Source organism: Hyperolius riggenbachi, chromosome 7, assembly GCF_040937935.1.
Source record: "Hyperolius riggenbachi isolate aHypRig1 chromosome 7, aHypRig1.pri, whole genome shotgun sequence".
Lineage (NCBI taxonomy): Eukaryota > Metazoa > Chordata > Amphibia > Anura > Hyperoliidae > Hyperolius > Hyperolius riggenbachi.
This window is the reverse complement of record NC_090652.1, coordinates 73,676,802-73,691,796: the sequence shown is the minus strand read 5'-3', so window position 1 is coordinate 73,691,796 and position 14,995 is coordinate 73,676,802. Positions and strand designations below refer to the sequence as shown.

General features: G+C 49.1%; 2 protein-coding genes across 3 annotated transcripts in view; one reads left to right on the top strand and one right to left on the bottom strand.

The window, feature by feature from the left end:
* The window catches only part of ELOB (elongin B), a 19,220-nt gene extending 10,278 nt beyond the window's left edge, over positions 1 to 8,942 (bottom strand). The window contains exon 1 of the mRNA XM_068244098.1: positions 8,799 to 8,942. Coding sequence (XP_068100199.1) covers positions 8,799 to 8,801 — 3 coding nt within the window. The 5' untranslated portion in view covers positions 8,802 to 8,942. The remainder of the gene's footprint in view (positions 1 to 8,798) is intronic.
* Positions 8,787 to 14,995, top strand: part of PKMYT1 (protein kinase, membrane associated tyrosine/threonine 1) — a 21,866-nt gene continuing 15,657 nt past the window's right edge. Inside the window, exons 1-3 of one of the 2 annotated variants that reach the window (XM_068244097.1) lie at positions 8,787 to 9,158; positions 12,067 to 12,502; positions 14,124 to 14,620. In XM_068244097.1, coding sequence (XP_068100198.1) covers positions 12,131 to 12,502; positions 14,124 to 14,620 — 869 coding nt within the window. In that variant the 5' untranslated portion in view covers positions 8,787 to 9,158; positions 12,067 to 12,130. The remainder of the gene's footprint in view (positions 9,159 to 12,066; positions 12,503 to 14,123; positions 14,621 to 14,995) is intronic. The other variant, XM_068244096.1, reaches the window with a different exon arrangement.

Genomic DNA, 14,995 nt, shown 5'->3' with positions numbered 1-14,995 from the left:
AGGTGCGTACACACGCACTACATCCGGCAATGACGGGTCAGTCAGACCCTCCCACTGGGCAGACGTTCAGCCGACAGTAGTGTGTGTGTGTACGCGCTGTCGGCACTCTGATAAGGCTGTTTCTGAACGATCTGCCGAGCAATCATTTCAAACACGTCCGATCTGATTTCCGATCGATCTCCAAGCATTTTCAATCGATTTTTGTCCATTTTTCATTCACTGCAATAGGCAACCAATCAGAAAATGCTCGGAAATCAGCTCGGACATGTTGGAAATAATCGATCTGCCAGAAAATCTCATAGTTTGTACCTAGCACTACAGAAAATCTAACAGAAAATTGTATTGGGTGTACCTAGCATAAAGATGGCCCAATTGCTATCTGGAACAGTGTCTTGAGATACACAAGTAAAAGCACGTCGGTCGGTGGAGGCGCCCAAATGTATGCAATGGTAGTCAAATTGGTAACAGAGGTCTCTTACCTCCAGAAGAAGACTCTCATAAGTGGAATAAGGGAGTCTTTATTAAAAAATGGTTATACTGTAGACAGCGAGTTTTACGGGACACAGCCCACTCCTCGGGGCAATAAAACAGATAACCTTATTTCCGGCCGCATAGATCTATGCGCCCTTGCTCTGCACGGCTGGAAATAAGGTTGTTTTATTGACCTGAGGAAGTGGGCTGTGTCCCGTGAAACGCGCTGTCTACAGTATAACTTTTTTTTTTTTTTTTTTAATTTTAAAGGGACACTTAAGTCAAACAAAAAAAATGAGTTTTACTCACCTGGGGCTTCCAATAGCCCGCTGCAGCTGTCCGGTGCCCTCGCCATCTCCCTCCGATCCTCCTGGCCCCGCCGGCAGCCACTTCCTGTTTCGGTGACAGGAGCTGACAGGCTGGGGACGCGAGTGATTCTTCGCGTTCCTGGCCACAATAGCGCCATCTATGCTGCTATAGCATATATCATATACCATATAGCAGCATAGAGGGTGCTAATGTGTCTGGGAACGCGAAGAATCACTCGCGTCCTCAGCCTGTCAGCTCCTGTCACCGAAACAGGAAGTGGCTGCTGGCGGGGCCAGGAGGATCGGAGGGACACGGCGAGGGCACCGGACAGCTGCAGGGGGCTATTGGAAGCCCCAGGTGAGTAAAACTCATTTTTTTTGTTTGACTTAAGTGTCCCTTTAATAAAGACTCCCTTGTTCCACCTGAGAGTCTTCTTCTGGAGGTAAGAGACCTCCGTTACCAATTTTACTACCATTGCATACATTTGGGTGCCTCCACCGACGTGATTTTACTTGTGTATCCAACAACCTCTTTGAGGTGCTATCCCTACCATTGGGCGACCACCCAGATCCAGAGCAGAAACTGTTTTTTTCTGCATGCCAATACAGTGGTTGCAGGACTGCAACCCACCTTTGTGAGTATATATTATTCACAATTCTGTTCCTCCAAATTTTCCTAACGATACTACACCATAAGGGCTCCCCGTCTCACCTTTCCCACAGGTCGAGGAACACTCCCCTTGCTAAAGGGGCACCCCAGACCGACACAGATATAGTGTCCTGAGATGCTGTAATCTGCACACAGTAGAGGCAGCCTATAAAGTTCTTACCCGCTGGTATCTTGTGCCAACTATTTCCCAGCACACTAGCCCCTTCTGATTTAGGGCCTATTTCCACTTAAAAGAGGAACTACATTGAAAATAACTGAATGAAAAAAAATGCTTGATTTTTACAATAATTATTTATAAATGATTTAGTTAATGTTTGCCCATTGTAAAAACTTTCCTCTCCAAGATTCATTCTGACATCAATCACGTGGTGACATTTTTATTGCTGGCAGGTGATGTCTGTGAAAGGAGATTCTGCTTTTGTGGCAGTTGGAAACAGCTGTTATTTCCCACAATGCAAAAAGTCTTCCACAGTGTGATGTCAACACCCTGGAGCTGACATCACACTGTGGGGGAGGGGGTGGTTTCACCACAATATCAGCCATACAGAGCCCCGATGATCCGTTTGAGAAAAGGAAAATATTTCTCGTTGGAAAGGGGATATCAGCTACTGATTGGAATGAAGTTCAATCCTTGCTTCCAGTTTCTCTTTAAATCCACAGTGTTTCTCTACAAGTGACTTGAGCAGGTAAACGCTGCCTATTCCACCAATAGGCATGATTTGGACAGCATACTGCAGTTTACCACAGCACGCAACCAAACCCCTATAGCTTTGTATGGTTACAGGGAATCTGATGTGCATCCGGCCAGGGCTGTGGAGTCCATACAAAAATCTTCCGACTCAGGTAAGGATTCCACCGACTCCTCTAATTTGCATTTTACAATATTGTTGATTGAAAGTATGTAACATAAAATGCATCTCTTAAACTGCCAACGCTTAGGAATTTTAAAAGACGACTGAACTGAGAGGGATATGGCGGCTGCCATATTTATTGCCTTTTAAACAATACCAGTTAACATGCAATCTAGCTGATCTTCTGCCTCTAATACTTTGTCACATTTGGAAGCGCATATGATGTGGTAACATGCAAGAACGGCAGAAGGGTATAGACAGCCCTTCTGCCGTTCACATCAAGTGCGCTGCGCAGCAGTACAATGCGCTTGCGTACTGCTGCCTGCATTCTGCCCGCAAAGGCAGAGCTGACCCATTCACTGTCAATGGATGGGATCAGCAGCGCAGATGGCGTGTAATCGTATGCGTTGCGATCGCACAGCCATCTGTGCTGCATAGATGTGAACAAGGCCTAAAACTAGCCCTTGGTAAGAGTACTTGTAGAAGCTACAGACAGGAACAACATCTATCAGGCCCTAGGCAATGTAACTGTGGGTATATGTAATGTAAGGCCTCTTTTCCACGGGCAGTTGATAGGCAGTGAAATGCCTCTCAGACTCTCACAACTGCTTGCTGCTGCCTGGTAAAAACGGTTCACTGCTGCCTGCCAACTGCTTGCTGAGCACACAGCTCAACTACCTGTGTAAAAGAGGCCCAAGAGTGATGTGCAGGTATTCTTCAGGGGAATGAGGGGATTCTTCCTCTATTACACATTCTTTATGCACAATCTGAACCAGGTTTATGGGTGATCGACAAGACCTCTGTGTTCAATGTGCACAACATTCTCAGTGGATTCCTTGCAGCTCTGTGGGGAGTGCATATGTCGAGTATAGTACTACGGTGTAACAAAGTAAACCTGAGACAGATGAAATTAAAGTTTTATACATACCTTGGGCTTCCTCCAGCCCCCTTCAGGCTAATCAGTCCCTCGCTGTCCTCTGCCACCTGGATCTTCTGCTATGAGTCCAGGCACTTGAGTCAGTCAGGCGCAGTGCGCATGCACACACTCCACCGCCAGGAACGTACCACACCTGCGCAGCACTATTGCGCAGATGCAGAACGCTCCTGGTTGTAGGAGCGGATTGCGCTGACTGGCTGAATTATCGGGACTCATAGCAGAAGATCCAGGTGGTGGAAGAGGGCAACGAGGGACTGATTAGCCTGAAGGGGGCTAGAGGAAGCCCCAGGTATGTATAAAACTTTAATTTCATCTGTCTCAGGTTTACTTTGTTACACAGTAGTACTATACTCTACATATGCACTCCCCACAGAGCTGTAGGTAATCCACTGAGAAAGTTGTGCACATTGAACACAGAGGTGTTATCTATCATAAACCTGGTTTAGAATGTGCATGAAGAATGTCTAATGCAGGAAGGATCCCCTCATTCTCCTGCAGAGTACCTGCACATCACTCTTACATGTACCCACAGTTACATTGCCTAGGGCCTGATAGATGTTCTTTGTTCCGGTCTGTACCTTTTTCAAGTACTCTTACCAAGGACTAGTTTTAGTCTATGACTAAAGGGAATAAATATGGCAGTCTACATAGCCTCACTTCAGTTGTCTTAAAATTCCTAAGCGTTGGCAGTTAAGAGACGGATTTCATGTTACATAATTTCAATCAACATGATTGTAATATGCAAATTAGAGGAGTCTGAGTCGAGGAGTCGGTGGAATCCTAAACTGAGGAGTCGGGGAGGTGGATTTTTGTACCGACTCCACAGCCCTGCAATCCACCACCAGCCATTATAAGTTGCTTGATAAGGGCATATTTCCACTAGGAGCTGTGGCTGTTTCTGATTTGGCCGTGGCTCCTGTTCTGCGGCTATGCCGCAGTCCGAACTGCTAATCCATGCCATGCACAGTTATAGTGATTTGGCTGTGTGCTGCAGAAATCTGAAGCATGCCATACAGAGTCGCACCTAAGTGCATTCTGGACGCAGGACATGAAATAGATAGGCAGCGTTTCCCCGCCCCTGTTGCCTGCAGCAAAACGCTTGGATTTGGGTGTAGTGGAAACAGGCCCTTAGAGCACACACCTCATTTCTCCCTTTTCTCTACTTTCTTCTGACGCTTTCCAGGAGCTTTTAAAACACGACGACCACCTCAACTGTGTTGCAGGGTCACCATAACCCCAGATGGGAAAAGGCTGCATCAGATATTTTACTATTTTGATGCCTGCTACAGCCAGATTGTAAGAAACCTCTGGAGGACTTGTCAAGCAAGAAATGATAATGACCTATTTGTTGCCATTTTGCTGGTTTGTTATGGAAGCTATAACCAACAATGTTTATACATTATAAAGCAGACTTTTGTATGTTTAAACACTTGAGGACCACAGTGGTAAACCCCCCTAAAGACCAGGCTGTGTTTTGCATAATTGGCCACTGCAGCTTTGAGACCAAGCTGCAGGACCGCACAACAGCACACGAGTGATTTCCCCACCAACAGAGCTCTCTGTTGGTGGGGGTCTGATTGCCCCCCAGTTTGTTTTTTACAAATTATTTATCTTTATGTTATTAAAAAAAAAGTATTTGTATTTTTTCCCCGCCCCTCCCCACCAGCCAATCACAGCGATCGGGTGTCACACGGCTGTCCTCAGTACAGCTCTGCTGCCGACCGCAGCGCTGTACTGTACTGTGTAAATAGACGGTGGTCACGCCGTCTAACAGTCTCCCGACCGCTCGGAGACGGAAGAGGGGTGGAGCAGGAGATGCGCGCGATCTCCTGCAAAATGCAGCCCCAGGACTTACCGCCAATTGGCATTAGGCGGTCCTGGGGCTGCCGCCACGACCTTTAACGTGGGGCGGTCTTTAAGTAGTTAAAGTGAACCAGAGGTGAAAGTGATAGAGGCTGCCATATTCATTTCCTTGTAAACAATACCAGTTGCCTGGCAGCCCTGCTGATCTATTTGGCTGCAGTAGTGTCTGAATAATACCAGAAACAAGCATGCAGCTAATCTTGCCAATTTTAACAATATTGTCAGAAACACCTGATCTGCTGCATGCTTGTTCAGGGTCTGTGGCTGAAAGTTTTAAAGACAGGATCAGCAGGCTACCAGTACTGCTTAAAAGAAAATAAATATGGCAGCCTCCATATCACTCTTACCTCGGGTTCACTTAAAGGGCCCTTTCATACTAGGAGCTGTTCCTTCTGTTTTGACAGCACACACAGAGGATGCGTAAGAATGGTGACCTGAAAGTCTATCGACTTTCATGTTACCGTTCACATTAGACAAAGCGTTCCAGAATGTTGTAACGCCTCTAGAAGCTTGGAATAGTACAACTCAAGCGTTTTCCCATCAGGTGAATTAGAACTAGCACCGATAATAAGCGTTGAACTGCAACTTCCTGTCATACCATGCATCATAATGCGTGCATGAAATCAGGTTTGTGCATGAATTAGCTAATGGGAAAGGGCCCTAACCCCTTAAAAATGTCTATAAAAGTTTGAGACACAAAACCATAATGGTAACACTCCCTCCCAAAAAATGGCCTTAGAAAATTATAGGGTTTGAATTGTTAGACAAGCAAGTAGATTCTACAGTGATGCATAAGTCAGTGCTATATAAAATACATGGTAATGTAATAATGTAGGGGTGAGGCACTATTTGAAGGGAACAGTTGCTCACAGTAATATCAGTGCTGGTTGGTAAGCTAGTGTTGCCAGCAGCAGGAAGCAGGATTGTATATGTCCTGGGCAGGGGACCATGTCTGCCATGTTGTGGATGGCAATGAGTGCCTGGTGAAGGGATGAGCAATACAGTGGCTTCTGCTCACTGATGATACTGACACACACAAACCCTTTCAGTGATGAAGTGATGGAGTTAGGGAATGAGGCAGGTTCCTCTCCCTAAAAATACACAGAAGCCTTATGGTATATGAAAGGGTCTCATGTGGTAAATGGCAGGTGGTGCTCAGTGAGTGGAGGATGTAGTGGGGCTGGGACCCTCTCCCTGTTTTATCCACTCACGAAGCACACTCTGCCATCCACTACATGGCCAACCCCTTCCTGTACCAACAGAGTATCTAAGGGAAAGGAGAAAGGCCAGACCCACCTAAGGAGGCTAGAGGTAGGTGGGGTGATCATGGCTTCCCTATGGTGGAGGGGAGGGGGTCTGGCAGATTGTGGCAGGCAGTAGGTGGTCAGTGAGGGGATAACTGGTAGAGGTATTTCCTCTGACCAGGGACATAGAGAGGCTCCACCATGATGGAAGAGAGGTATGGCTCAGGCAGATTGTGATTGGGAGTAGGTGGTCAGTGAGGACATAATGCTAGGTACACGCAATGAGATTTTCTGGCTAATCGATCCGGTAGTAAATCTGCCAGAAAATCTCATCGTGTGTATTAGGCATAAGACTGCCTCTGACCAGGAACACATAAGAGCCTCATGGTGGAGGAGAGGCAGGGGTCTAACAGATAGTGGTTGGCAGTAGGTGGTCAGTGAAGGTATAAGACTGGTGGAGGTAGCTCCTCTGACCAGGAGCACACAGAGGCTAACACATGGTGAAGAGGGAGAGGCAGAAGTACATTTGAATTCGGCACCGGTAGACTTGGGCGCAGGATCCAGCTGTTATATGGCTGGTCCTGCTTCTGCACAAGTCCGGGCCGAACTAATTACTATTCCCCCCCTCCAGGCCACCATGGATAGTGGGGGAATGAAATAATTCGTCTTCCAGCGATTGCTGGAAGCCGAATCATTATGATTTTTAAGCAACCTCGGCTCCGTCTTCTGACAGCACTGACGTTACTCACTGAGCGCCGCTATAGACTGTTTCCTATTATAGTCTATGGCGACGCTGACTGCGCCCAAATCTAGCAGCGCTGAAAAGCACTGCTCCGAGAGGCAGCGGTCTGGCAAGTTGTGGATGGGCAGTAAAGGGGACAAGACTGGTGGAGGTAGCTCCTCTGACCAGGACCAAAGAGGCTTCCTCCATGGTGGGGAGGCAGGGGTCTAGCAGATTGTGGTTAGCAGTAGGTGATCAGTAAGGGGACAAGACTGGTGGAGGATCCTCCTCTGACCAGGACCACAGAGAGGCTTCCTCCATGTTGGGAGAGGCAGTGCTCTGGCAGAAAGTGGGCAGTAAAGGGGACAAGACTGGTGGAGGATCCTCCTCTGACCAGGACCACAGAGAGGCTTCCTCCATGGTGGAGAAGCAGGGGTCTGGCAGATTGTAGTTGGCAGCAGGTGGTCAGTGAGGTGGACAAGACTGGTGGAGGATCCTCCTCTGACCAGAGCACAGAGAGGCTTCCTCCATGGTGGAGAAGCAGGGGTCAGAGACTGTAGTTGGCAGCAGGTGGTCAGTGAGGTGGACAAGACTGGTGGAGGATCCTCCTCTGACCAGAGCACAGAGAGGCTTCCTCCATGGTGGAGAAGCAGGGGTCTGGCAGACTGTAGTTGGCAGCAGGTGGTCAGTGAGGGAACAAGACTGGTGGAGGTAACTCCTCTGACCAGGACCACAGATAGGCTTCCTCTATGATGGAGAAGCAGGGGTCTGGCAGATTGTAGTTGGCAGCAGGTGGTCAGTGAGGGGATTAGACTGGTGGAGGTAACTCCTCTGACCAGGACTACAGAGAGGCTTCCTCCATGGTGGAGAAGCAGGGGTCTGGCAGATTGTAGTTGGCAGCAGGTGGTCAGTGAGGGGATTAGACTGGTGGAGGTAACTCCTCTGACCAGGACTACAGAGAGGCTTCCTCCATGGTGGAGAAGCAGGGGTCTGGCAGATTGTAGTTGGCAGCAGGTGGTCAGTGAGGGGGACAAGACTGGTGGAGGATCCTCCTCTGACCAGGACCACAGAGAGGCCTCCCCCATGGTGGAGAAGCAGGGGTCTGGCAGATTGTAGTTGGCAGCAGGTGGTCAGTGAGGGGGACAAGACTGGTGGAGGATCCTCCTCTGACCAGAGCACAGAGCGGCTTCCTCCATGGTGGAGAAGCAGGGGTCTGGCAGATTGTGGTTGGCAGCAGGTGGTCAGTGAGGGGACAACACTGGTGGAGGCAGCTCCTCTGACCAGGACCACAGAGAGGCCTCCCCCATGGTGGAGGAGACGCAGGGGTCCGCTAGATTGTGGTTAGCAACGGTTGCTAGGTGGGGGATGGGAACAAACAGGCCTCCCCAGCATCGGAGCCCGGGGGATCGGCTATAATGTAACCATCAGAGGCTTGCTCTCCCCGGGAACACACAGAGGCCTCTCCGGAGGGGAGGAGACCGGCGTCCACCATGTTGTGGCTGGCAGCGGGGGCTGCCTCCTCCTCTCCCCAGGAATACACACAAGCCTCCCCGATGGTGGTGGAGGATGTCGGCCATGTTGGGGTTGGCAGCGGATGCCCGGTGGAGGGGATGAGGCCGGGCCCCGCACACACATACAGCGGCCTCCCCGCTGGCGCCGGGTGAGGCGGAAAGACACCGGAGGGAGAGGAGAATGGAGAGAAGGCGCTTCACGGACACGTCTCGCTCACTCACCATCCCGCAGGCGGCCGTACAACAGCCTCAGCACGAGCTCCTCCTCCTGTGTCCGCACTGCGACCTCCCTCCCGGCATGCACCCCGCCCGCGCAGCCGCTCTGCCTTCCGCCCGCCCACTCCTTGTGTGTGGGGTCTAGCTCCTCCCCTGCAGGGGGCGGGATCTATCGCCTGAGGAGGGCCACAGTGCGCCTCCCACCGGAGAAAAGCGTTTCCATGGGGACAAGGAGGAAAGGGTGGGACCAGCGAGTGATGACGCAGCTTCTGCACAGCTGAACAGTTTGAGCGCCAAATTCACCTTACGGAGTGTGCGCGAGCGAGCTGTTCCGTGCCTGAAAGACTGACAGAAACCGGCTACATGGTGAGAGGCGGCCAATCATCACCCTACTGCTGTATTACTGGCACCCCTATTCTAACCTCTGCTGAGTTTATATCGCCCATATTCTACCTTACAGCTGAATTAGGGGCACCTCCCACTTGTCCCCCACACCTGAGTTGGTGGCACCTCCCACTTGTCCCCTACACTTGAGTTGGTGGCACCTCCCACTTGTCCCCACACCTGAGTTGGTGGCACCTCCCACTTGTCCCCATACCTGAGTTGATGGCACCTCCCACGTGACCCCTACACACCTGAGTTGGTGGCACCTCCCTCTTGTCACCTATACCTGAGTTGATGGCACCTCCCACATGTTCCCCACACCTGAGCTGGTGGCACCTCCCACTTCACCCCTACACCTGAGCTGGTGGCACCTCCCACTTGTTCCCCACAGCAGAGCTGGTGGCACTTCCCACTTGTTCCCCACAGCGGAGCTGGTGGCACTTCCCACTTCTCCCCTACACATGAGTTAGTGGCACCTCCCACTTGTCCCCTACACCTGAGTTGGCACCTCCCACTTGTCCCCACACTTGAGTTGGTGGCACCTCTCACTTGATCCCTACACCTGAGTTGGTGGCACCTCCCACTTGTCCCTACACCTGAGTTAGTGGAACCTCCCACTTGACCCCTACACCTGAGTTAGTGGCACCTCCCACTTGACCCCTACACCTGAGTTGGTGGCACCTCCCACTTGACCCCTACACCTGAGTTGGTGGCACCTCTCACTTGACTCCTACACCTGAGTTGGTGGCACCTCCCACTTGTCCCCACACCTGAGTTGGTGGCACCTCTCACTTGACCCCTACACCTGAGTTGATGGCACCTCCCACTTGTCCCCTATACTTGAGTTGGTGGCACCTCCCACTTGACCCCTACACCTGAGTTGGTGGCACCTCCCACTTGACCCCTACACCTGAGTTGGTGGCACCTCCCACTTGTTCCCCACAGCTGAGTTGGTGGCACTTCCCACTTGTTCCCCACAGCTGAGTTGGTGGCACTTCCCACTTGTCCACTACAGCTGAGTTGGTAGCACCCCTCCTTGTCCCCTACAGCTGAGTTGGTAGCACCCCTCCTTGTCCCCTACAGCTGAGTTGGTAGCACCCCTCCTTGTCCCCTACAGCTGAGTTGGTAGCACCTCTGGATGAATTGGAGGCGCTCCTACTGAGATGTGACTCCCTTTTTTTCCGGCTCATTTAGTTACACGTTTCACTCTGGCATAGTTGCTGATGGTACTCTTCCCTGTCTAGTGATATGAAGACACCTCAGGGACATCTCCAACTTTTTTGTTTGCACACCTACCTTCCTCACCCCACCCCTAGTCACTAGTACATCTCTCCCGGAGTTAGCTGCTTCCGCTTCTTCTATCTTCCCTTCCTCACCCAGCTGTTGGGTTACTCCCCTTCCATACCCCATCTACTTGGCTTAGTTGGTAATGATACCCTTCTCCAGTGCTGTAAGTGGTGAGGCACTTTCCACTTCCTGGCACAGTCAATGATTGGTTTCCAAACAAATTAAAACAAAAAATCTAATGCTTTAGGGAACTTCTGATTCTCCTAGAGAGTTGTGAGCCCTGAATAATGACCGTTCACTGATGGTATGTGGTTTTCTCCATTCATTAGTTCCCTTATAATAGGTGTCTAATGTGGCATCTAGACCCAGCAGAGCAATTTAGTATAAGGCACTTTCCTGGGCACCACAGGTTGTGTCAAAATAAGAGCTTCTTTGCTCATGACTGGATGTGAATGGAACATAACTCTTTTGTTTCCCCTCTGGTACACATTGTCCTTACTATCTTTATTATTGTGTATTTATATATAGTGCTGACATCTTCCACAGCGCTTTTGCATAGTGTGTAGTCATGTCATTAACTATCCCTCAGAGAAGCTCACAATCTAATTCCTACCATAGAATGTAATTTTATTATTTTCCTATTATAATGTAGGCTAATGTTGAGGGAGGTAAGACAAACTAACCTATCTGTATGTTTTTGGGATGTGGGAGGAAAACTGTGTACCTGGGGGAAACTCACGCCAACATGAGTAGAATATACAGTACTTGAACCAGGGACCCTAGTGCTGTAATATGAGATTGCAATCTACTATGCCACCGTTCTGCCCCATACTTGATGAGAAACGTGGAGATTCTATGTACTCTTTAAAGCAGACCTGAACTCAGAACTTCCTCTCTGCTCTAAAAGATAAGGGACTGCATAATAACCTTTAAAGAAAAACATTACCTTGTTACAGCTAATACAAATCCTGCAATAAATCTGCAGTGTCTACTTCCTGCTTTCATGGAAGCAGACATATTATTATTAACATCCTGTGTTTACAAATTAGCTGCCTTGGTGTGGCAGAGGAGATTCCTGAGCTGACACAGCCGAGAGATCAAATTACAGTGGTTGTTAGACACAGATGATGGGGACATAGATAGACACAGACGACAGGCTAAATGCTCTAAATACAAACCGGGTGCATTTCTCTCTGTTTTCCTTCTGTCCTGTGCAAGAGTTCAGGTCCACTTTATCAACCTTTATACGGAGCAGTGCTTTTCAGCGCTGCTAGATTTGGGCGCAGCCGGCGCCTCCATAGACTACAATAGGAATCATTCCTATTGCAGCGCTCAGTGAGTAACGTCGGCTGTCAGAAGATAGAGCCGAAGTTGCTTAAAAACATAATAATTCGGCCTCCAGCAATCGCTGGAAGCCGAATTATTTCATTCCCCCACTATCCATGTCGGCCTGGAGGGGGAATAGTAATTAAATTGGCCCGGACTTGTGCAGGAGCAGGATCAGCCATATACCGCTGTATCCTGCACCCAAGTCTACCGGTGCCGATTTCAAATGTACTCACCTTTATATATGTGTTGATGTATGTGTGTCTTGGTCTCGCAGATTCCCACCTCTGACCCGACTACAAGGAGTGAAGAACTACTCGCTGTGATTGTGGTAGAGCGTCATGCCTTTACCTAGAGATGATATGGCAGACCCTACACTTACACGCACTCCAATTCCAGTCCCAGAATACTTCCGGCAAGTGGAGGAAAGCTTCTCATTAAAGAAGAGGGGGAGATCGCTCTGTTACACTGTCCCACCACGGCCTCCTGTGAAGAATGTGCCTCCTATCAGCCGCCTTTTCCCCAACAAACAACGATCCTGGAGCCAGCCGCGTCCACAGAGTGTGTCTTTCCGCAGCCCCCAGCCTAAAGCCAGCCAGCCTAAAGCCCCTGATAGCAGACTGTATGACCACAGCAAAGGGGAGACCTTCTTCAAGCAGTGCTTCCAGACCATCTGCAAGTTGGGTCGCGGCTCCTTTGGAGAAGTATATAAGGTTAGTGGGTGATGGGAGGCTGGGTACAGTATGGTGCATATGTAGATGCTGAAGATGATGAATTCTGTGTATAAATACCAGTAAAGGAAGCATAGTGGCTGTTAGAATGCCATGCACAAGAAAGTGCATGTGTAGTTGATGGGGATTGTGAATATAGTGTATTAGCATGGAAGACAGAGTACAATATGGTGCATGTATACCTGCTGAGTTACAGATTACCCAGCAAGCTCTTGGTGATCCAGAACTTCTAGACTTATATAAGGGGCTAAAAAGGACCAGAATGCCCTCTTACTAAAATGCTATGCAAAACAGAAATTTGCCTTCTTAAAACAAAAGGTATTTACGATTTATTCAGGTTGGAGTAAGCAAATGGGTTATCCCACAATGGCTATCATTCATGAAAGTGCTGTCGGTATGGAGAATCAGTGCGGGAAACCACCGCTGGCGGTGTTTTAGACTTCTGGGTGGGCATTCATAAAAAAGTATCCATGTGCGGAAGCAGTGCGGAGATTCCCCGAACTAGGCTGGCGGTAGGCTTGCGGAGACACGGAAGCTGCAGAGTTGATACATTTCTCCGTGTTCCGCTCTGCTGCAGCTGCCTGTTAGGTCTGTGTGTCTCCATTCATTTACATTGTTATTGCCACATCAGAGGGAGCGGTACTTCCCAACCTCACACCGCTTGCGGTGATCCTTATGAATGAACATTTTGCTACATTTGTACCGATAATCACAGCACAAGGCGGTGATTTATCACTTTGCTGGGTAGTGTCATTTTTTCATGCGGAAAGAGGCTTTATGAATGCTGACTTTGCTAAGTGGTCGGTAAAGTCAGCTGTTTTAAGCATTTCCGCATGCGGAAATGCTTTATGAATGATAGCCAATGCATCACTGCTGAGTATGTAAAGTGTTCCTTTGTCATCCTTGAAAGATAAATACACCTCCTGTACATTCTGAGGATTGTGAATATAGTGGGTAGATATAAATTAGGAGGATTATTATTATTTAGTATTTATCTAGTGCCAACTTTTTTTAATTTTTTTTTTATACAGAGTATTTATAGTTCTGTCACTAACTAGGAGCTCACAATATAATCCCTGCCATAGTCAAAAGTCCATCATAGTCTAGGGACAATTTTAGAGGAACCGAGTAACCTATCTGTATGTTTTTTGAGATGTGGGAAAACCTACTCTGTTTAGCTAGTGCCCTGGCTGGAATCTGAACCAGGGATCCGGTGCTGGAAGGTGAGAATACACCACCATGCTCATGCCCATAGCCCAGGACAGAATGGATAATGTAAGGGTGCAGTATGGTGCATGCATTAATCCTGATAGCTCTGAATACAGTGTATAGATCACAGGTGTTAAACTCCATTCCTCGAGGTCTATATCCATGCCAGTGTTTAAGATGGACTGAGAAAAGTGTTCTGCTTGATAAACCACACCTTTCCTGATTTGAGTGCCATCAATTCCTTTGAGCTGTGCCTAAAATGTGTGAGGACCTCAACCCTTGAGGACTGGAGTTTGACATCCCTGGTTTAGATAGGTGAGGGGGCAGAATAGATTGCGGCCTCTAGTGAAAACTACTCATTGCTCCGGATCTTCTCACCTTGACTCTCCCATAGGTACAGAGCCGTGAAGATGGGTGTCTTTATGCTGTGAAGCGCTCAGTTTCTCCATTTCGTGGTGAGACTGATCGCCAACGGAAGCTGGAAGAAGTGAGGAAACACGAGCGGGTGGGACAGCACCCGAACTGCCTACGCTTTGTGCGCGCCTGGGAGGAGAAGCGTATACTCTATCTGCAGACAGAACTCTGTGTAGGTAGTCTCCTGCAGCATTCTGAAGAGTATGACGCCCCTCTTCCTCACCGCCAAGTCTGGGATATCACATGTGACTTACTACGGGGCCTGAAACATCTCCATGACCGGAACCTTCTACATCTAGATATCAAGCCCGCCAATGTGTTCATCTCCTTCTCTGGTGTCTACAAGCTGGGAGACTTTGGACTCATGGTGGAGCTGGAAGGAGTGGAAGGGAACAGGGAGGCACAAGAAGGGGACCCTCGCTATATGGCTCCTGAGTTGCTGGATGGTGTGTTCACTAAAGCTGCTGATGTGTTTAGGTGAGTACTGCCTGTTCTCCACTGTTCTAAGCTATGCATATTGTCCTCCTATGTGATGAGGAGAGATCCACCACACTAATCGTCTCCCCCTCCTGAGAACAGGCCATCACCCCTTTCACTGCCACGTAGTAGTGTGAGTGGGAAATTCTCCCAACATGCAAATTTCTGCCAATCCAGGAAGTGGAAGTTGTGCTAGCAAATGAAATTGTACCTGAGAGGAAGGAAAACTCAGGTTCCATACTTACCTGGAGCTTCCTCCAGCCCACCTGAGGCCACTCGGTCCCTTGCAGTCTCCCTGGCCTGGGATAGGAGCGGCCCAGGGAGACAACAAGGGACCAATCCGCCTCAAGAGGGCTGTAGGAAGCCCCAGGTAAG